Source organism: Nestor notabilis, unplaced genomic scaffold (assembly GCF_000696875.1).
Source record: "Nestor notabilis isolate BGI_N333 unplaced genomic scaffold, ASM69687v1 scaffold12990, whole genome shotgun sequence".
NCBI classification, from domain to species: Eukaryota; Metazoa; Chordata; class Aves; order Psittaciformes; family Psittacidae; genus Nestor; species Nestor notabilis.
The window spans coordinates 855-20,741 of NW_009909778.1; the positions used below are offsets into that span (position 1 = coordinate 855).

Here is a 19,887-nt window from a genome sequence, read left to right on the forward strand (position 1 = left end):
CAAAAAAAACAACAAAAAAACCCCTACAAGACAAAGCAAAAAACCCTCACCACACAACACCCCCCACCTCCCCCCCAAACTCAAACCACTTGCAAAGAGAAAGAGCCAAGAGGTGTTAAACTGATGGCTGTGGAGATTGCAATGTGCTATATGCATTGCCTGCATACTATGAGATTCCTCTACAGATACCTCCCGATGCTAGGCCTTAATTTAAAACTTCAATACAATACCATCTGCCTGGAAGACTAAGTACTGGCTATGATTCATGTGACTTTCACTAACACTGCTTCCCAAGGATGTTAATAGCAGCACTGCCCCTTCACATTTTGCCCATCAGGCCAAATGAAAACACAAGCACCTCTTAATCATTTGCAGAGATGACTTCACTCTTCTCACACTCTAAACAAACTTAAGCCATAGAGTACAAGGAAAAACACAACTGCTCAGGTTCTGCAAATGAACTGGAGATGACTGCATCTTGTTGGCTTGGAGCACAGTCAACATGTATTTGGTCTTCCCGTATCACACTGTTTTGACTTTCCCTGAAAGCACACATCAGTCACAGTACTGCCTTGCTTACAAACCAACCTCTTCCTTCTCAATGAGGAAAACTTTACTAGCCTAGTTTCCTAAGAAAGTAAAGCTAAAGTGATAGTGCTATATGTGCTTATGTTATATAGCCATATCAGTGCATGCCTTCTCCCCTCTTTATCCCAGAGGCTCAGCTGAATTTGCTAGGAGAAGATAGGAAATTCTACATGCTTTGTGCAAACAGGTTGCTGGGAAAAACAGGTGACACTGAGGGAAATGCTGCAACACCAGTTTGGGCCTTAAAAGGCAGCAAAGAATCCACTTGAGAAAAGGGCACACACACTTGTGACTGCCTCTGTGTCTCATGAGAAGCTAAGGCATCCACTCTGCAAACACAGGTGGTTTTCTACATGGATTCTTTGGTGCGTAATCAGGCCATATCACCACATAATGGACTATATTTCGTTTAAAATCCAGCCAACTATGAAACAAATTGGAAGGGGTGGGAACAGCACAGAGGGAAGGATCAGACTTCATGAAGTACCTTTGCAACTATTCCTGTTGTAACAAGCAATGCAATCAGAGAGTCATGGCATGAGACAGATACATGTGGCATCCTTACCCCTGCAAGATGAGTTGTTCTCCTATATCCGACAGCATCAGTAGAGGCATAAAGTTTTGCTCGTTCTCCTGGATTCCTACAGTTCATGGCCTTGTAGGACAGAGGACTGATGGGGCTGCAAGATGCTGAACGGGGACAAATGGGGATAACTACGGTGTTGGTTGGTTTTGTTATTTATTAATTTTAATTACAGAGCAGCATTGGAGAATTGACAGAGGAAAGCCAGCAGGAACAGAAACGACCGAGAAAGACAGAAAAGAAAGAAGATATTAATACATAGAGGAATGAATAATTTTCAAGTCAGAACCATCATTCGATACAATAGCTTGGCCACACATATAGTAATGATACAATTTCTATAGGCACTCATGTACTTTTCTATTTGGAAACTAATTATTTTGAATACATCAAAAAGTATGCCACATAGTAGTGGAAAGTAATGATGGTTTTCTCTTAGGTTTTTATGCAACTGGTGAAAGAGCAGTGGACACAATGACTGCTCTGACTGGCTTAGTATATACATTGACATGAGTTTCAATTACATTTGAAATAGAAAACAATAAAACTAAAATCAGAATGCCTATTAATTGATCTTGGAAGTGGAGGAAAATAAAAGGAGACACACACAAATATCAAAACACATTAACAATACAAAACAGCTTCACCTAGGAAATCAACGAAATTGCTGTCTACAATTTTTATCAAGTGATGTGTTTTCTTTTTGAAGGTTTCTATCTGAAACCCACCCATTTAAGAACTTTTAATATTCCTTGATAATGCCAGGGTAACAGCTGACTCAAACACATTCTTGAGAATGAACTATTTTACACAATACAAAAAGCAGGCTAACAACAACAAATCAACTTGGAAATCAGTATTTGAGTAACCAGGACAGCAGTTTTCATTGGTTTGCACAAGGACGAAAGACTATTACCAAAAGATCTCCTGCCAATAACAGATTATCAGATATACAGTGTTCCGATTACATATTCAAAGAAAATTGTAACATTGCAAAATATATCATGGGGAACTTCTTGCAGCAAAGTAGTCTTGGACTTTCTCTTGATTTAACTAAAGGAGAAGACTAGGAAAAACTATGTTGTTACTGCTGAGATTTGTCTGCTCCTGTTTGTCTTTCCTGGTCATTTGATATCTTCTTAGCATTATTATCCTTCAGCATGTTATTGGAAGGAAAAGCAGAGCATCTATATGGTATCTCCCCTATGCCCCTTTAAATAAATGGGGGGGGGGGGGGAAAAAAAACCCCTTTTTAAAAAAAAGGGGGGGGGGGGGAAGCAAGAGAATTACATCTTCAGGTTCCTTGGTAAACACTCCCAACATTTCTTGCCTGTAGATCCCTCTCTGAACACACTTGAAAGAATGCAGTTCCACATACAGTTAATTCTTCTAGTTTTACAACAGTACAGCTGCTGTTATGGGAAGAGCTCATAGACTTAACAGTACTAACACTGCAAATTCTCCTGCACTGAGACACTAACACTATGAATAAAGAGAGTCTCATGTAAGTGTAACAGCAATAGCACTCATACTTGCTTTACCATTCACAGGGATTTCTGTTTAATGAGATATCATAAAATGACAGAATAAATAAAATCAAGAAACAAGAAAAGAGAGGCTTTTGTTTTGTGGGGATTTTTTTTTTTTGTTTGATTGTATCTAAACCAGACAGGAGGCAGTGGCACAATGTGTTTTAAAACACCTTATAATTTATGTGGTTCCTACATTCTGTGAATCAATTCTCTTGCTGCACTCTGATTACCTGAAGTTACCACCAAGGATGATATCATAGTATTAGAAGACAAGCAGTTCATTTTCATTTGTGATGTTGCCAAACAATACTTCAGGAAGCACTCCCAGTGAATCCTGTATCAACAGGATTACAGCTGCTGAGAGGAGCTTTGTGGAAAGTTATTGAAAAAACACCCTGGGTTTAGAGAGTTATTTAAAAAAATCAGCCACATACACTCTTATGCTGGACGTCCCTAACAGCACACTTAAAATTTAAGGGCATGAATCCATATTTAATTTGATTTTGATTTTTTGCATTATAATTCATCTTTACAGCCAAAGGGCAGGGTAATTTTCTAGGGAATAATGACAGGCTGGGGTGAGCAGAGTGCTCAGGGCACAGCTGTGAGCCATTACCACCACCTGATCATTAATCTCCAGGAAGCATCCTGCATGAAGTGACTGCAGTTATTGCTCCTAGAGAATAATACCTGGAAAACAATAAGCAGATGGATTATTCTTCTGGATGGTACAGTTCTAGTAAGCATAGGGAAGGCATTTCAGGGAATTACCTCAGACTGATAACTGACAAGTGAGTCATGCCTGCAATATTCGCAAAATTCTACTCAGTTTAGAGCTTATTGCACAAGATCAACAATAGCAGTCACAAAAAAGAATCTTCATGCTTGCTCCAGTGACGTAAGCACTTACAAAACTAAGACAATGCTTTTTCTAAAAAAAGAGCTGGATTTCAGATATCCTGCTTGGTAAATGACATTAACTATTCATTTTACCAGCTGTTGTTTGTGAAGAGTTAAAAGGAATTCAGTACTTGTCAATTCCACTGCTTGCAGAATAACATCTGTGTTTTCGCTCTTATAGCACTACTCCTATGGAAATGTACTGCAGTCTAATTACTTATAAGAGTTCTTAAGTGAAAGCTTCTTTAAAAGTAATCTTAGCAGATCTCTATTCCTTCTTATGTTCTGTGTCCTTTAATTAGAATAAAAATCCTGTCCATATCAGACAAGAAAGACCTGCCTAGACTTAAGCATTCAGCATGTGCAGCAATATACTATTGTAATGGTCAAGTCCCCAGTGCATGGTCATAAAACATGCTATGATAAAAGAAGAGGCAGCTGTCACCTGCCTAAAATATATGATAAGCAAGTATGCCCTCGTTGTCTTTGGAATACCATTTTGCCCGGGCTTTAAGTTACCACCTAGCAATATTTTCACATTTCTGCACGTTAATTTTCACCTCAGTAAGTATATCAAGAGATGTGTTTTGGGGTTGGCAGAGAACTTTATAATTATTATAACCTCACTAAACCTGCACATTTAAATTCACATGTATTAAATCCATGGCAACCAGGGCCTATCATTCTACAAATCTAACTTGCTCCATGTGGGAAGTGCCCTGGTAAAGAGTGAAACTATTCTTTGCAGCAAGCAGCTCACAGCCTTAGCAGTGGGTGTGCGGAATGAGATCTTCACAACATTGTGTGTATTTCATTAGACAGCCACGGACAGTGTGACGCTGCTGCCCTGTGTGTGTTGTATTCATTTACTGCATTGATGAAGAGGCAAAAGAAATTAAGAAAGAGGTGGTGGGAGACGGAGAAAGAGGCATAGCAAACAACTGTACAAGCAAGCTTTCATGCTGCCACGCAATGTAATCGTGGACATTCAAGCTCATTCTGACATGCTACCGTATACTCGTAATTAGATCAATAACTACAATATCCCACAGGTAATGTGGAAAAATAAGTGTCTGCGACATGAAGCCTCTGTTCCTGTGGGTTTACCTGCATCTCCAGACAGCGCAGCGGTGCTTTTACTTCGGGCCAGGAACGAGTGAGTGGGCGTCAGGAGCCTGCTAACAATGCTGCTCTCCCATGGACTGAGCTGTAGGCGGCGAGCTGAACGTGCACCATACAAGTAAGATGTTAGATCAAACACTTCACAGACAAACACATGCTGCAGAAGCATTAGTATTAGCTCATCACTACTCCATACCATGAAAACCTTGAAACTGTCCTCCAGAGATCAAAATCATACAATCATTCAGTACTCTGTATTTTATTCTTACCCCGTTTTAGTAAAGTAATTCATACAGGAACATATATCTGAACGTTTAATTTGTGTTCCTGCCTGTAGCATTATGGCAAATTGTTATCAAATTAATACTGATGTGTTGTACATGTAATATTCCCTGTGAAGTATTACGGGACAACTGTACTAGGAGAGCAGTTGCCACTCCTAAATATAGGCTTTGACAGAGATGCTTATGTCCCTCTTTATACACATAAATAGTTAGAAAAAAGACCAATCACTAAAATACCTTCCAAAGTCTGCCGGCTGAGCTAGAAAAAACAAAGAAGGTTGCTTAATACTACACTGAAAATTGTGTCAAAGAAAGACAGTCTATCAAAGCAACACGAAAGGATACAATGCTCCTCAACTGCAGATACCAAGCTGAGCAGCTACAGTTCTCTCAGTAATACACTAAGCCACAGAATAGAGTAAGTGCATTCTATCATTAATTCTCTGACAAAAAAAAAAATCCTGGTAATCTTAATGTTTGAATGAATTTAGAACAGTAGCAAGAGCCAACTTTTTGCATTGTTAGTCTGTTTTGAAAACACATTACATATTGACCTGGCTGCAATCACACCCTTGCCTTGCTTTTCCCCAACATTGCTTAATGCAAATTTATCTTGTCAATATATTCCTTTTACCTTGTAAAATTTCTTTACTTTTTAAAAAAAATACTATTGAAACATTGATCATGGTGAGCGGCAACAAAAAAAGCCCTATAAGTTACTTCTTACGTTGAAGCAGGTGTTTCTTCGATACTCTGATGCAACAAATTGTATTATGAGCATCACAAAAAAACCCATTCAACTAGTTCCCATACTAGTTCATCATAATAAACCTGCATCATAGCAATAACCTTAACGTTGCAAGTGAAATCAGGTGCACTTACGCCTCAGCATTCATTGGTGTTAGTTTGGTGTTTACAGCAACAAAACAAACTGCAACTTGAATTTATGAGGCTCAGCCTCTAACCCATTCATTGTGGCTGGCTGTAATAAACTTGAGATTCATTTTCATTTTTAAAGGTAGAGATCTATCACTTTTAACAGCCATAAACTTTGAATCTGTCTTTAATCTACTCCATGCTGAGCACCCATGAAAAGAGGGGTCAATCTCAATCTCATCCTATGAAAATCTAATTGGCTAATCTGCCCTCAGTGCTGTTTTTCACTTCTCAAATTGTTCCCCTAAATTCTGCTAACTCAATAAGGGGCATTACTATAGAAATACAGGACTCTCAAACACAGCAGGCTCTCTGGATAAGTGCCCTTACAAAGTGTACTGCTGCCAGAGCTCTTTGTGATTAATAGTTCCATTCTGCACTGGTATAGGTTTTACAGACACACAAAATACCCTACAGAAACCTCTATTACAGCTCACACATTATCATAAAGCTTGTAATTTAATAATGAAAAAAAATAATTCACAGAACTACCATTAAATTGGATGCAATAATGGCAAAATCTTTGCTTCCTTTCTTCTCCAGGGACCATGCTCAGTATGATCCCTGTTTAAAGCTACTGTTACAAGACAACAGATTCTTTTTTTGTGGTCTCAGGCTTTACTAGGTGAGGCTTACAAGCATGAGTATGGAGAAACTCTTCTACTGCAGTTTAACACAAAGATCACACAACTTCAGAAAGCAATCCCTGAAATTTTAAGCCAATAAATCAGTGCCATGTATATGATCAACTTTGTGGAGTTCATCTGTACTGCTACAAATTGCTGATAAGTAAATGTCACAATGCAATATGGCCCCATGGGCCAGCACAGACCCTATATGAGGCCCCAGAGACGAAGTAGTTTCACGAGGACATGGTTAAGAGATTGATGAGTTAGAACACTAAATTGTCATGTCTCACCTGTTCCATTTGTTAATAAGGTGAGTATGGTTTAAATCTCTTTTGTCTTTGTCCCTAACACAGGGGAGCTTATATCCACATTACCTACTAGAAGCAATCGTGTGCCCACAGCATCCAACTATCAGCAATGAGGCAATGTTTGGGAGTGAGCTATCTGATATGCACCAAACGGTGAGCTAAGAGAGACCAACAAAAACTCTCTTCTCCATATAAGCAATGGGCCTGATTCAGAGGTGTCAAAACACTTTTAGCCATGACCCTAGATGTCCCAAATTGGTTTAGATCAGAATTCATTTAAATACACCTCAGCTTTATCATCACAAACTGAATTCTCCAGATGCTCCCTAAAAGCATCACATTTGACATTTTTAATACATATTCTTAGTCATTAGTATCACCATTAACCTAAAACAGACAAACTTTTGCCCACCGGATTCCAAGTACAAAAGTATTAACACCTAAATGCGTTGAACAACTTAACTTTGGTGTCCAATTCACACTGAAGCAAATGGAATACAAACCAAAGAGCATCTAAATAATAAGACCAACTTAAAGGCAATGAAGTCAGTTGATGTTTTTCTTTGGTCCTTTTGTTTTTAATGCCTCAGGGGGGATTGAGGAGTGTTCTCAACATTCAGTCCTTCAAACTATCTGATAGACAAAGGGAAACAATATTTTTTATTCTCATGCTGTGTTAGGCCATCACTCTTTGGGCTGCTTGCTCCCTGTTTCCATGCAGGAAGCCCAGTCATTATAGGGTTGCTGGTGCAAGCAAGTACCCCCAGCCACAGCTACAAGCAGATGAGTTTAAACAGATTAAATATAGCCTAACTTCTAACTGAAAAACACACAAAGTCCCAGGGAGCTAGCAACAGTGAATTGATTACAATCATCTATATTTGTCTTCAGGATATATTAACTGAACATTGGAAAATTATCTTAGTAGCAGCACAATAAATTTCAAGTAAGCAAACAGCAGCATCTGCTTAGTCCTAGGAACAGATGGGGGACAGGGATTGAACAGGCCTCCTGATGAGCACCATGAAGGGGACACCAGTGAGAACAGTGGTGTTTGCTCATACAGAGCCACAAACATGCTAAGGAGTAGATGGGCAAAACTACTCTATGCTTAGATTCTCCTTCAACAGAAAACAATTCTTGAGCCCCTGAATTTCTCCCATGGAGGCAGTAAACAACAGTAATACAGCAGTTGAGACCTTCACCTATTTTAAAGGAAAAGCACTGTAGAGAGGAGGAACACAACTATGGTATAAATTTTGCTTTTCAAAACTAAGAAAGTGTGTAACTCATACGTCATCTAAAGTATTATCCATTTGAAAAGGTTTCCTTAAAGAGCACAGTCACCAAAATTTATTGGTCAACAGCAGTTTTTTCCACTTGAATACCTGTGTTCATGTTCTGTTACAGTTTCAACTACTCAGACCTGTACCACTAACATAAAAGCACGATGAGAAGCTGCCCGATTATAAAATTTGATAAAGAGCTATATAGCAATACTATATTTGAAAAGGAATTAACCATTCTTTTAGGCAATTAGTTAATGAAAACTTTTATCTTTTGCTGGGCCAAAATAAAAAATAATTCTTGTCCTTCAAATGGTAAAAAGGTGCTGCTTAACAGAAGACATATTCTTGATGACAGCTCTAAGCCACTTAGGGTAAGCTTATCATCCTCATCTCCAGCTCACTGTTTTGCAGGTAGGATCATGCATTACACACAAAGTGTGATTGAAAGCACTCTGGAAGGTGAAATGGGGGGCAGAGAGAACCTTTCTTTAAGCATTTGCCTGAAGATGTTGAGGCCACTGAAAAGACCACTGGCACTTCTCCAGATACATGCTCAACTAGATTTAGGCATACGACTTTGCACAAGAAAGAAGGCACTTAGAGTGTTTGGATTTGCTTTCTGTCCTGGAGTCTTGAAAGACATAAAGGACTCCTTAAGAGTTCTGTGCTGTTCTAATAGAAATGCCAAGCAAATCTGACATATGGCCGTCACTTCTTCCATGTTCCTTCCCTTTCCCCACTGCTACGCTGCCTAGTATTCAGTCTAACTTCTGTGTTTGAATGGGTGGCAGAAACTATAGCACAATGAGTTACAGTCCATAAGAGACTACATATTTAATGTCTGCTGCTGTTCATTCCCCTGGTAAGATCTTTTCTCAAAGAAGCAACCCCTGGCAAAGAACAGAAACCAACTGCAGAAAAATATATACACCTGAAATCTAGGAGAAATAGAAATGACTGGATTTCAATGTTTAGAGCAAAACATCATTGGAGTTTTGGAATAAATTATTTCCTAATGTAATGCTGTGTTTTTTGCAAGTTACCAGACTCTTCAACTAGGTTAGCCCACTCGGATTAACATGGCTCATCAAATCAACCAGATACACACATACAAACACGCACATAAACATGGCCCTTAGTTAAGGCACACAAACAATGACATCTATCAGTCAGTTTTGCAGCAGAACTAAAATTCCATTCTAGAAATTGCTTTTTAAAACCTGTATTTAGCTGGATTGAAATGTGACAGAACTTCTTATTCTCTGCAGAGGATGAAATATTCCTACCAAACACTTTTCTGTAAAGCTCTTTGCACACATTATACAAGAGATTCTTTTATAAAACTCTTTTAAGCTCAGTGTTTCAATCTCATAAATCCTCAGAACAGAGGCAGCAATTCAGCTACATTAATTTCCAAAAGCTTGATGGTTTATAATTTGTGCAGGCTTGTAAACAACACAAACATACACTGAAATAAAATAATCTTTGAAAAGTAATGACATAAAAAAGTCAATAAACAGGTCATATGAAAAACACGCATGCCTCTTCAATAAAAATAATCAGAAATGGTAATAAAATAACTGCTTGAAAGCTGCATGCAATGTGTACTTAGATATTCAAGAACTACTACCAAGGAAGGAAGGAAAACAAAACAATGACAAAATGGCCTAACGCAAATAAAAGGTCACACATGACTTGCATGCACTATGGAGCGATGTATTCTTTCAATAGTTGTACCTCATTTACTAAAGACCTGACAGAAGCACTGCTTTTATCATTTGCTAAAGTAAGATTGTTTAGGTAAGTTCTCATTTTAAAAACCAAGAAGTATATATTTCTTCTCATAAGAAAAAATGTTCAACCATTTACTTTTCACATTTGAAGTCTTTTCGTTCCCACTTAGATGAAGTACAGAAAATGACTTCAGAAGCTTGGTTTATGTGCAAAGTAATACATCAATATAGAACATTCTTTCTAGCTTTTCCTTTTTTTTCTTTTTCTTTTTTTTCTTTGAAACTGTACCTCTGTCTGGAGAATTTAGTAATGTTGCAGATGAGGAGGAGAGCCGCTTGTTAATGACTGGATCAACATGTTTCGAAAGGTTCATTGTTGAAACAGACCGCCTGTCTGGATCTAAAACAAATGGAGATAATGCTAATTGACAGCCCACATGCAGTAGTGCAAGTTCCTAACTCACTAGTGGAAGGAGAAAAACATGACTAGGCCATTCCTACTCTACCACAAGTACTTTCAAAATAGAATGGACTTCTCAGCAGACATTGTACAGGTGACTCAAAGACTGGGCACAAAACGATTTAAGTTTCAAATGTCTAAAATATTTTGTTCATTGATTATCATTTGCTCAGGTTGCAATCCAAGGACTTAATGGAGGATCTAAAGTAGATACTAGCAGACAAGATGCAATTGTTTATCTATGACAAGTACAACAGCATTGTATTTATCTGTTCTGACCTACTGGGTCAGAACCTAAGACAGTGGATTAAAGTATACTCATTGTATACAAAAAATTTCCATAGGGTATAGAACTAGCAAACTGGGTACTAGAAGGAAGATGAAACTCAGAAATGGGTTTTAAAAGGAGAAATCAAAATGTTATAGCTAAAACAGGCCCCTGTAGGCTGGCAAGAATATACCACAATGATCTATGTGGTATATTGAGAGTGCTGTGAGCAAGTCAGTACTGGAGACAGGATACTCAGGCTTCACATGCCACAGGTCTTTGTCAGAACAGTATCTGTGGGAATAGGATGGAGATTTTGATCTCTTATATCTAACCTATAGCTGAGAAAATGCATAGCATACCAGTGCAGGCAAGAACTTTCTACATTTGGCATAAAGGATATATGCTTCATGCACAAAGCAGGTTTCTGAAGATGAAAAATGACAATATGAAAAAAATCACCTCCTGTATTTGGCATGCCAACAATTCTCTTGTGTCAATGAGCATTATTTAAACGAATTGAAATTTAGCATGAGGATTTGTGTGTAGGTGTTGGCAATATAAATCCTATAAATGTAGAGCAGGGCAAATGCAATCCATTGCCTAGAAGATTGCTGGTTTCTTTGTTCTAAAAAAAAACAATTAAAATATCCATGAGCAACACATCAGCCAATGCAGCTGGTTATATGCTTGTGCTCATGTGCAAAATAATCATAAATCCTGTGTATATGCAGTATGCCAAAAGGGTTTTAGAATAGACCAAAATATTCAAATTGTGTCTCCCTGAATTCCAGAAGACAGAATATTATGCTTCATTTCAGTGAATTGTGCCAAATCTTTAGAGCCAGCCAGTAGTAACTCTCCATAGTAAAAAGAAATAATAATGAGAAAATCTGCTACTAACAACAGTTCTAATCTATCAGCATGATGTTAAGCATGCATTGCAACTACATGAGGGTGGTTTAGTTACTGATGATCTCATTTCCTGAGAACTAGCTATGTGTAAAGGAATCAACAAACCACAGCAATTATGTACCAGGTTTTCTAGCACCACCCAGAGATCTGAAGTGGTGCTCCAGGCCTGCTAAATCGAGAAAGGTGAATGATGATTCAAAAAAATAACCTAGGGACAGAATGCAAGACAATGATTTTTCACACTAAAGGAAAAAAAAAAATCAAATAAGTCATACAGAGTTAAGCAAAAAAGTAACCTTCTATGAGAAATAACTGTTTATTGAACTTATATATGACAGATTTCAGAGCATTCTTTCCTTAACTTTTTTTTCCCTCTTTGATGAAAGGTTGGACACCTTAAAATGTATACATTAGAGCAGGAAGAGAAGAATTCTAAGTACCATTTTCTGGTGAAAGAAGTAAAGGATGAGTTCTCTTTTTGGACTCAAGTCATACTTACTAGGGCATACACACATTAATGATTTGCAGGTTAAGTTAGAGAAGATAACTGGGGAAAAGAGTTTGCAGTTAAAATTCACTTAACCTTAATTTGCCCATTTTTAAGTTTTTACAGGGGACAAAAGGAACTTCTATCTCCCAGAGCAAAATACAGATAGCTTATTACAAAGAATAATTTTTACTCCTTGTGTCTGTTTTAATCTCAGTATTTGGTTATTTCCACCAGATCTATCTCTTGAGCCATGATATTTAGCATTTGCACACAATAGCTCATATCACAAGATTGACACAGCACAAGCACACCCACACTTACACAAACAACACCAAAGCAGCAGAAGCGAGAAGCTGTAGCAAGACAGAGAATTAGTCAACTCCTGAAACAAGCTTCAACTTTTGTTCAGATTTCTCTTTGTTACCTTTTTGCTACACAAGAATGCCAGAAACATGCCATTGCTAGCAATATGATGATCAAGAGCAAAGAATTTAAACCAGCAAACACTGAATCATCCTTCCTTTTAACAGAAGCAAGTAAATTCCAGTTAACAGGCAGGGCAGGGAAACTGGCTAGGCAAACCAAGCCTCTCTCTTTACCTGTGTGATTAATGCGGTTATGCAGTGCTCCTCCCCAGGACCACCTGTTTTGCTTTTGTTTTGGCTTCTGGCTTCTTTCAATTGTGCGACGTACAACAGCTTCATGTCGTTCCTTAAGTACAATAGGATAATACATTTGGATACTATTGGGTTTTTAACTTAATCTTCTCTTCAAACCCGCTACCCTCAACATGGACAAAACCTCACGGACATCGTGGACTTGTGCTCAAGCTTATGTGCTGCCTACTAGGACACACACTAGAACAGCATTAAGCAGCAATTGAGCCATAAGTTAAAACATTAACTGTAACTTTGGAAAGGTAAGATCTGGTTGAGACCCGCAGAACTGCAGAGAAAAAACAGTGGCATTTTATGGCAGCCACTACACACAGTTTAGGGACACTTCTTACCTTGTATCTCTCACTTACTGAATACTAGAACAGCAGCAGAGATAGGAAACAAAAAAAACCCCAAAACAAACCAACCCAAAAGGATGAGCATGAGCTACACTGCATGTAGTTACCAGCTTACTCGAGACAAATCAGTCACAAGCATATTTCATTACACACTCGCTTCCCTAAAGGTTTTGTTAGGGACAACTAAAATTTAGCTACCTTGATACTGAATGACTAAGAATGAACAGATAACCACACAAAACCAATAAAAAGGTATATTTATCTATATGGCGTTGCACAGACTCATACAACGTAACTCAGAGATGCTCATCTTAACTGCATTCAATTCACAAAGGGCACTTCAAGAAGCAGTATCTGTGCAAGTAAGGCTTAAAATCTTCTTGCATGCTCTCTCATACTGACCATGGCTTATGTTGCATTCTTTGCATCAGCTCTCAGAGAAACAGTACTGTACCTTATGGTGAAAGTCTTTTCATGACATTCATTCTTACCTTATCTTCTTCTAATCTCTGCCTTCGCTTTTCCTCTACAGCAGCTCGCCTTCTCTCTTCCTTTAATCTTTGCTCTTCTAGCTTCTTCCTGCGTTCCTCTAAGTGTTTTTCATAGTGTTGCCGGGCTCTCTCTTCTCTTTCTAACCAGACTGATTCTCTTGCAGCTGTGACAAAAATCAGCAAGAAAAATATTAACATGCAATATAAGATGAAGTCTTTAATACTATTTGAATAACCAAGCTAAATGAAAAAATTTTTGAACTAGTTTTCTTAAGACAACATGCATATCCTATCTCTCCTCATGTATTAAAACATCATGTACCCTCCTCACACGTTCATTTAATCTCAATTTACTTACTATGAATTGCCACCAGAAGTAGCTAAATTAGTTGAACATACCATTTCTATCTGGAAGAAAGGAATTTTGTTAGTTTAAAGTATCTAAAATGTGTATGTCAGATGTATGTGAACACACTTCTGTTGTACAAACCATGATAATTCTCCATAATCTTTTACTGTAAAAAAAAAAAAAAAAAAGCTAAAAAGATAAAACTAATCACCACCCTTACTGATCAATACAGACCTCTTATGATAGAAGTGGCTGGGATGTCAATTTCAGCACCTGGATTGTTAGCTGAACCAACAGCTGGGAAATCATGATTGTTATTCATGAGGACACAAAAGGAAGGAAACAGACACTCAGAGCTTGAGGTTATGGGCCTAAACTGGTAAAATATTTTACTTCATAAAACCAAATCTGAACAGAACTTAACTAATAACATACTTTGAACAACACAATACTGTTAATAATTTTCCCCAATTCCACGTTAGGTTTTTCTCTTCCTCTTTTTCCTGAAATGATAATTCATTAGTGTTGGACTGCGGTAACATTAAGTAACTGTTAAATGCCGCTCCTGAAGGATATGATATTACTCTTTCCTTCTGTACCTTCTGTATAATTAACTTCCTGTGAAGCTTTTCCTGCTAGTTTTCATCTTCACAATTGTTTCCTATTTGAGTTCACTGTTATGTTTCAACTCTCATACAGAAATGCTTAGAGGGTTTGTTTCACTTTTGCAGGCAGCACTGCACAGATACATATAGAGACAGCATCAGTGGAGAATGTCTGCTTTTTTTTTTTCGTTGATTCCTACATGCACTACTGACATTCTCGCATGAACTTAAGGGCTCAGCTTTTGCCAGCTACAAGGTAGTTCTATACAGTGACGTAAGTTAGTGTCCTTGGATATAAGATGATATCTTCAAGAAAAATAGAAATACTTAAATACCATTTTTGTTTCATTCTCATGTCCCTATTTATGATTTTGCAGAAACTTTTTTTCCTGCCACACTTGGCAGAAATTAACAAATTGTATCCTAGGGTAAAAAACTCTGAAGTTTACTCAAGGGTTAAAAAAGCCTACTCTAAAGTAAAAATGAGGGAAATTAAGCCCAATTCTGAATACACAGGTGTGCTTCTAGAAGCACAGCAAGCTGTATTAAGAGCAACACATACATCAAATGCTTTGCTGATAGAAGGAATCAGCAGCTAAGCCTACAGGAGACCAAAGATCCTTCTAAAAGGTCCAGTCAGCTTGGAAGAGCAAGCAATTTGCAGGATGTGCAAGGGGAAAATATCTAGTTTTATGATAGCTCTTCTGGAAGCTACACTAATACCTACACCTGGTGCTGAGCCAATGCTGGACGCCAGTACAGGTACGATCCAACAAAATGCTTCAACAACTTTGTGATACTTATCTCCCTTGAAATAATATAAATTATCTGACAAAATGCAAGAATCATTCAAAGAAAGCTTGACTGTGGCTCAAATAGCACCTGCATGCTGAAAGCTTAAATGGCATAGCAACATTTACAGTAAAGCTAGAAAATACAAAGAAAAGTCACAGCCTGATCCTTGTTCTATTTCATTACTTAGTACCACCTATAAATCCAAACATACTAATGTGATGTAAGAACACGATATCAGAGCATAAAATTAAGATTTAGAAACTGAGCTCTGGACATGTAATACCTTCTGTTTGTTTACAAGCTAGTAGTGCTGGATTAGATTAAAAAGCAACATAATTAAGACGGTATTTCTGACACCACTTAAGTGAATAACAGAGCAAAAGAAAACAAGGTCAATCAAGGAAAAAAAAGATCAAGGAAAAAAATTCCAATATTAAGAGACACGTAAAACTTGAAACCAAAGAATTTTGCACTAGAACAAACTCATTTAATGTGGAAGATAGTACCTGCAAATCATGCACATTTTTGTGGAAATAATTTTGTAGTTGCTCTCCCCAGACATGCACATAGACAGAGCACCGTTCTTTGCAATGGTTTTAAGCTATGAGGGAAGGGGGAGCATGCATTAAGTGTCAAAGCCTCTATTTTCTGTTTAGCCATGTGAAGCAATGGATGTCCTCCCAGCTCCTCTTTTGCCATTCCTTCTGCTCTCTTCACTTCCACCCTTCTTCTTCTGGTTTATTGCCTATATAAAGGCAGATGATCCTACACCATGCTTTCTCAGTCTGCCTTTTGCATCCACCTTGGATGGACAGCTTACCTGAATAAAGATCCTATAGTCTCTGTCAACCTTTTCAGCTTTTACCTTTTCTGACTTTACAGCACTGACCTCAGCAGTAGCTTTCTCCTCTGACCATTGTTTCACCTTTCCTCACTGCCAGCTGTGCACTGTCTGAGGCTGTGATTGTCTCCTTGCTGTGCTAGCAGAAAAACGGATCAGTGATGCTTTAGCCATACCTAGAAGTGGGGATGTTCCATAGCAATAGCTGACTGAATGAATTAGAAGGTGAAATTCAGAGGTGTAATTAAAGCTGAAGTTAATATTAGATTCTCTAAGCCAACCCTTCTCTGGTAACCATGCCCTGAGAGACATTCAGCACAGAATTTTTTAAACTAATCTTCCTTAAAAATTGTTTTCTTGTCATAAAATCTCTTCTAGCACTCAAGTCCTCTGAGGACATCCCAAAATAATTCATATACTAGGGTCACTGATTCCCAGTTTCTGATTGTGGAAATGTTAGATAGATGAAGTTCTGTCCCCATCTGCCAAAGAAGAGAATAAGCCAGAAGGAATTCACTGACAGGAAAAATTTGTAATTATTATTAATGTGATATTTTGTTAATGCTCACTTTCAAATGGGAGAGGAATACGTATCATAATGTGATCTTTGAAATATTATTTTAATGCTTATGCATTGTAAATATTAAGAAATTAATGGAGCTAGCCAACCTGAAACTCTGACATATTCTAAAAACTAAGATTAATAACACATTCCCTTAAATGAAGAGTTAAGTCAGATGGCGAGATTACCATCTTCTGTTCCCAATGCCAGAAACTAAATGAGCCATGTGTCCTTGTCAGGATCATAATGGTGATAAAAAAGGTCACTCTTCAAGCAGGATTAGTGTAGGTAAAGCATACACATATATAAAAACTTCAAATGGTTTTCTCAAGATTCAGGGACTGAGATACTGAGAAGTAAAACCAAGAAATCCCCAAACCCCAACTCTTTTCTATTTGCTAGGCCACTACCTAAGGCTACCAGAATAACACCCATTTTAAAATCCCACTAACTTTCCCTGTTGAAAAACGCATTTTGATTTTTCCTTGCAGTTACAGAGAACCAGGTCTATGCTAATAGATAGAACATGCCCAGAGACCAACTGGCATAGAACAACTTCTACCTGTACTACTAAACTTCTACCCTCCAAAATGATGACAGTAGTCAATCAACACATGAGGAAAAGCCCATGGGCTTCCCCCGCCAATTCCTAAACCTTGTCTGGGAATCAGCAGAGAGACAGCTAGTTAACTGGAGCCAGTTCCCTGCCAGGATCCATCAGGGCAGTTTAATAGCAAGAACAGAAGAGTTTCAGCACCACTGAATGCTCTCAGCACTGTTCAATTTGCCAGTACTGATAAAACCAGTATAGCAGAGTTAAGGGTGAAGCCCCGCTACTGATCAAGCAGTAGCTTTTATTAGACTTCTCCAGTTCAATCAGGCCATCTACCATGCTTGCCTTCACAAACTACTCAGTTCTGACATGCATGTCTCATAGTATCTCCAGTGCCAAATACAACCAGTTAGCCTGACACATGCAAAGGAGCCATAGTGCCAAGCTGGAGCCAGGAAAACTTTGACAGCTCACTTCACTTTGTCCTCCAAGAGCAGCCCCATTTGACAGCTACCACCCTCACCTAGTGCTGCCTCTCTTGGGATTCCTCTCTTGCAAAACCCAGGAGGGTTGATGTCACACAGAGAGATCTGATATTCATATTTTAAAAGATGGATGTTAACTTCATGCATAGACATTGTGGAAAGGAGTGCTAGCACAAACAGCACAAAATGAAAACATGATTTCTAAAGAGCAAGTGACACATTGGAAGCGTTATTAAGGAAAGGTTACTCTAATAATTCTTTAAAGGTCTGAATGCACATTTCAACAAGTAATAAACACATTACCAAACAGTCAGGGGAATAAGAAACAAAGTATAGCTGCTAAGCAATTCCTTTATTTCTGACCATGTGAAAAGGAAAGTCTAAGGATAAAAGGTAAAACCCCCAAATTGATACAACTTCTTAGTTATGGAAAACATGAATTGCACAGGAAAAACCCCAAAGAATTAATCTTTCGGAAGTTTTGGGATGGCATTTCAAAAGCAATGCCTTTCCCACTGAGAAAGAACTAAAAAGTTGTCTTTTCTTGATGGGATGATTAGCTGAAATAGCACACATGTCCCTGTGTGCCTTCTACATTTTCTAAAGAAAGTTCCAAAACTAGACATGAATGTACTACGGTGAAAGGGGCATTTTTTTTTTTAGAAGCCTTTTTATTCTTTTCAATTAGTAGCATAATATGACCCTCATGAAACACAGATACTGACAGTGCCACCACACATACGCTACATGTACCCAGACAATCAAAATGACAGCACTCATCTTTCCTACACTCTAAACTCTCATCAAAAAGAGACATCCAAGCGTGGTAAGTGGAATAGGACTACTAGAATACCACTGCCAGGTGCAAGCAAATCCTCAAAGAGTACAGAGCACATACTGACCTATTATATCACAATGCAAGCCACATTTATCATAGCACAGGAACTTGAAAAGAATTAAAACTTGAGAGAAAGCAAAAAGGGTGGGGGGAACAGATCTCAAATTAACCCTCCCGTAACATCAGAATATTAATTAATAAACATAATCGTTATTCAACTGGTAGTCCACATGATCTCAACAGAAGGGTTGAACAACCTAATTTTCATGGGAAGATGGATAACATGACCTCCTGCGCTTCAAGCTGCTGAAAGTACAAAGAATTGTTGAAGATTACTACCAGCTCTACACTTATAGAACTGAACACTGTCTTTTTCAGAGGGAGAAAGAGAAAATAATTTCACTTGAGATATGTCAGAAATTCTCAGTTTCTGCTTAAAAAGAAGCCTTTGCTAAACTTGACAGGTCCCCTGAATTAAAATGAGAGGAATTAAGTTTAAATCCAACTCACTGCTATTAAAAAAAATAAAAAAGAAAAAAACCCTTCCTGCACTTGCTTTACTGTTGCATGGCTGATGTCCCAGTATTAACAAAATCCAACTCTAATTTTCATCAAGGCACATTTATGTAACAACATTATACAACTTGATGTTTAAGATAGGCAGCTGAGGCTTTTTTTTGCTATGGTTCACATGACATGAGTGACTGATTATCTAGGTTCTGCACTAAAAAAAAAAAAAAAAAAAAATGCTTGCATGCCATTGGAAAAATCAGTGTTTTGCTGTACTGGAATAAAAAAAAAAAAATGTCAGGAGACAGCTCCTAAATCATAATGTTAGCAGACAAATATATAGATCAAAGTACAACGCGACTTTCCATTTTCTTGTTAGTTCAAAATAATTCTTCATGCAAGAACACACAGTACACACATACATCATGGGGAAATGAAGAACTCTCCCATTTAGGAATGAAGGATTCTATGTCAAGTTCAAAAAACCCTACAGTTTGATGTTGCTTTCAAAACACCACACAAAATGACATGTTTCTCAACGGAAGTCATGTCCTTCCAGTAACAGATGTTCATTTATCAATAGCTAGAATAATTAGAGTTCAGGAGAACTTAAGAAAAGCATCTCTCTCTGCACTTGAGTAAAGCATTGTTACTACACAAGGACTGAACCTTAAAAGAGAATAATTTCAAGACATGAAAACATCACCTGTGACAAACTAATTAGAATGAGCCAGTAATTGTTGTGGAACTTGAAGAAACTAAGCTTACACATACCATTAGCCTCAACTCCAGGAGCAGCTTTTTAG

General features: G+C 37.9%; 1 protein-coding gene across 1 annotated transcript in view; it reads right to left on the reverse strand.

The window, feature by feature from the left end:
* Window positions 1–1,153: 1,153 nt before the first annotated feature.
* The window catches only part of LOC104412236 (ensconsin-like), a gene marked incomplete at its 3' end in the record, with an annotated part of 75,263 nt that continues 56,529 nt past the window's right edge, over window positions 1,154–19,887 (reverse strand). Inside the window, exons 3-7 of the mRNA XM_010022919.1 lie at window positions 13,544–13,707; window positions 12,637–12,748; window positions 10,194–10,304; window positions 4,711–4,824; window positions 1,154–1,302 (exon numbers count right to left, since the gene is read on the reverse strand). Of these exons, the coding sequence (XP_010021221.1) occupies window positions 1,154–1,302; window positions 4,711–4,824; window positions 10,194–10,304; window positions 12,637–12,748; window positions 13,544–13,707 (650 nt within the window). The remainder of the gene's footprint in view (window positions 1,303–4,710; window positions 4,825–10,193; window positions 10,305–12,636; window positions 12,749–13,543; window positions 13,708–19,887) is intronic.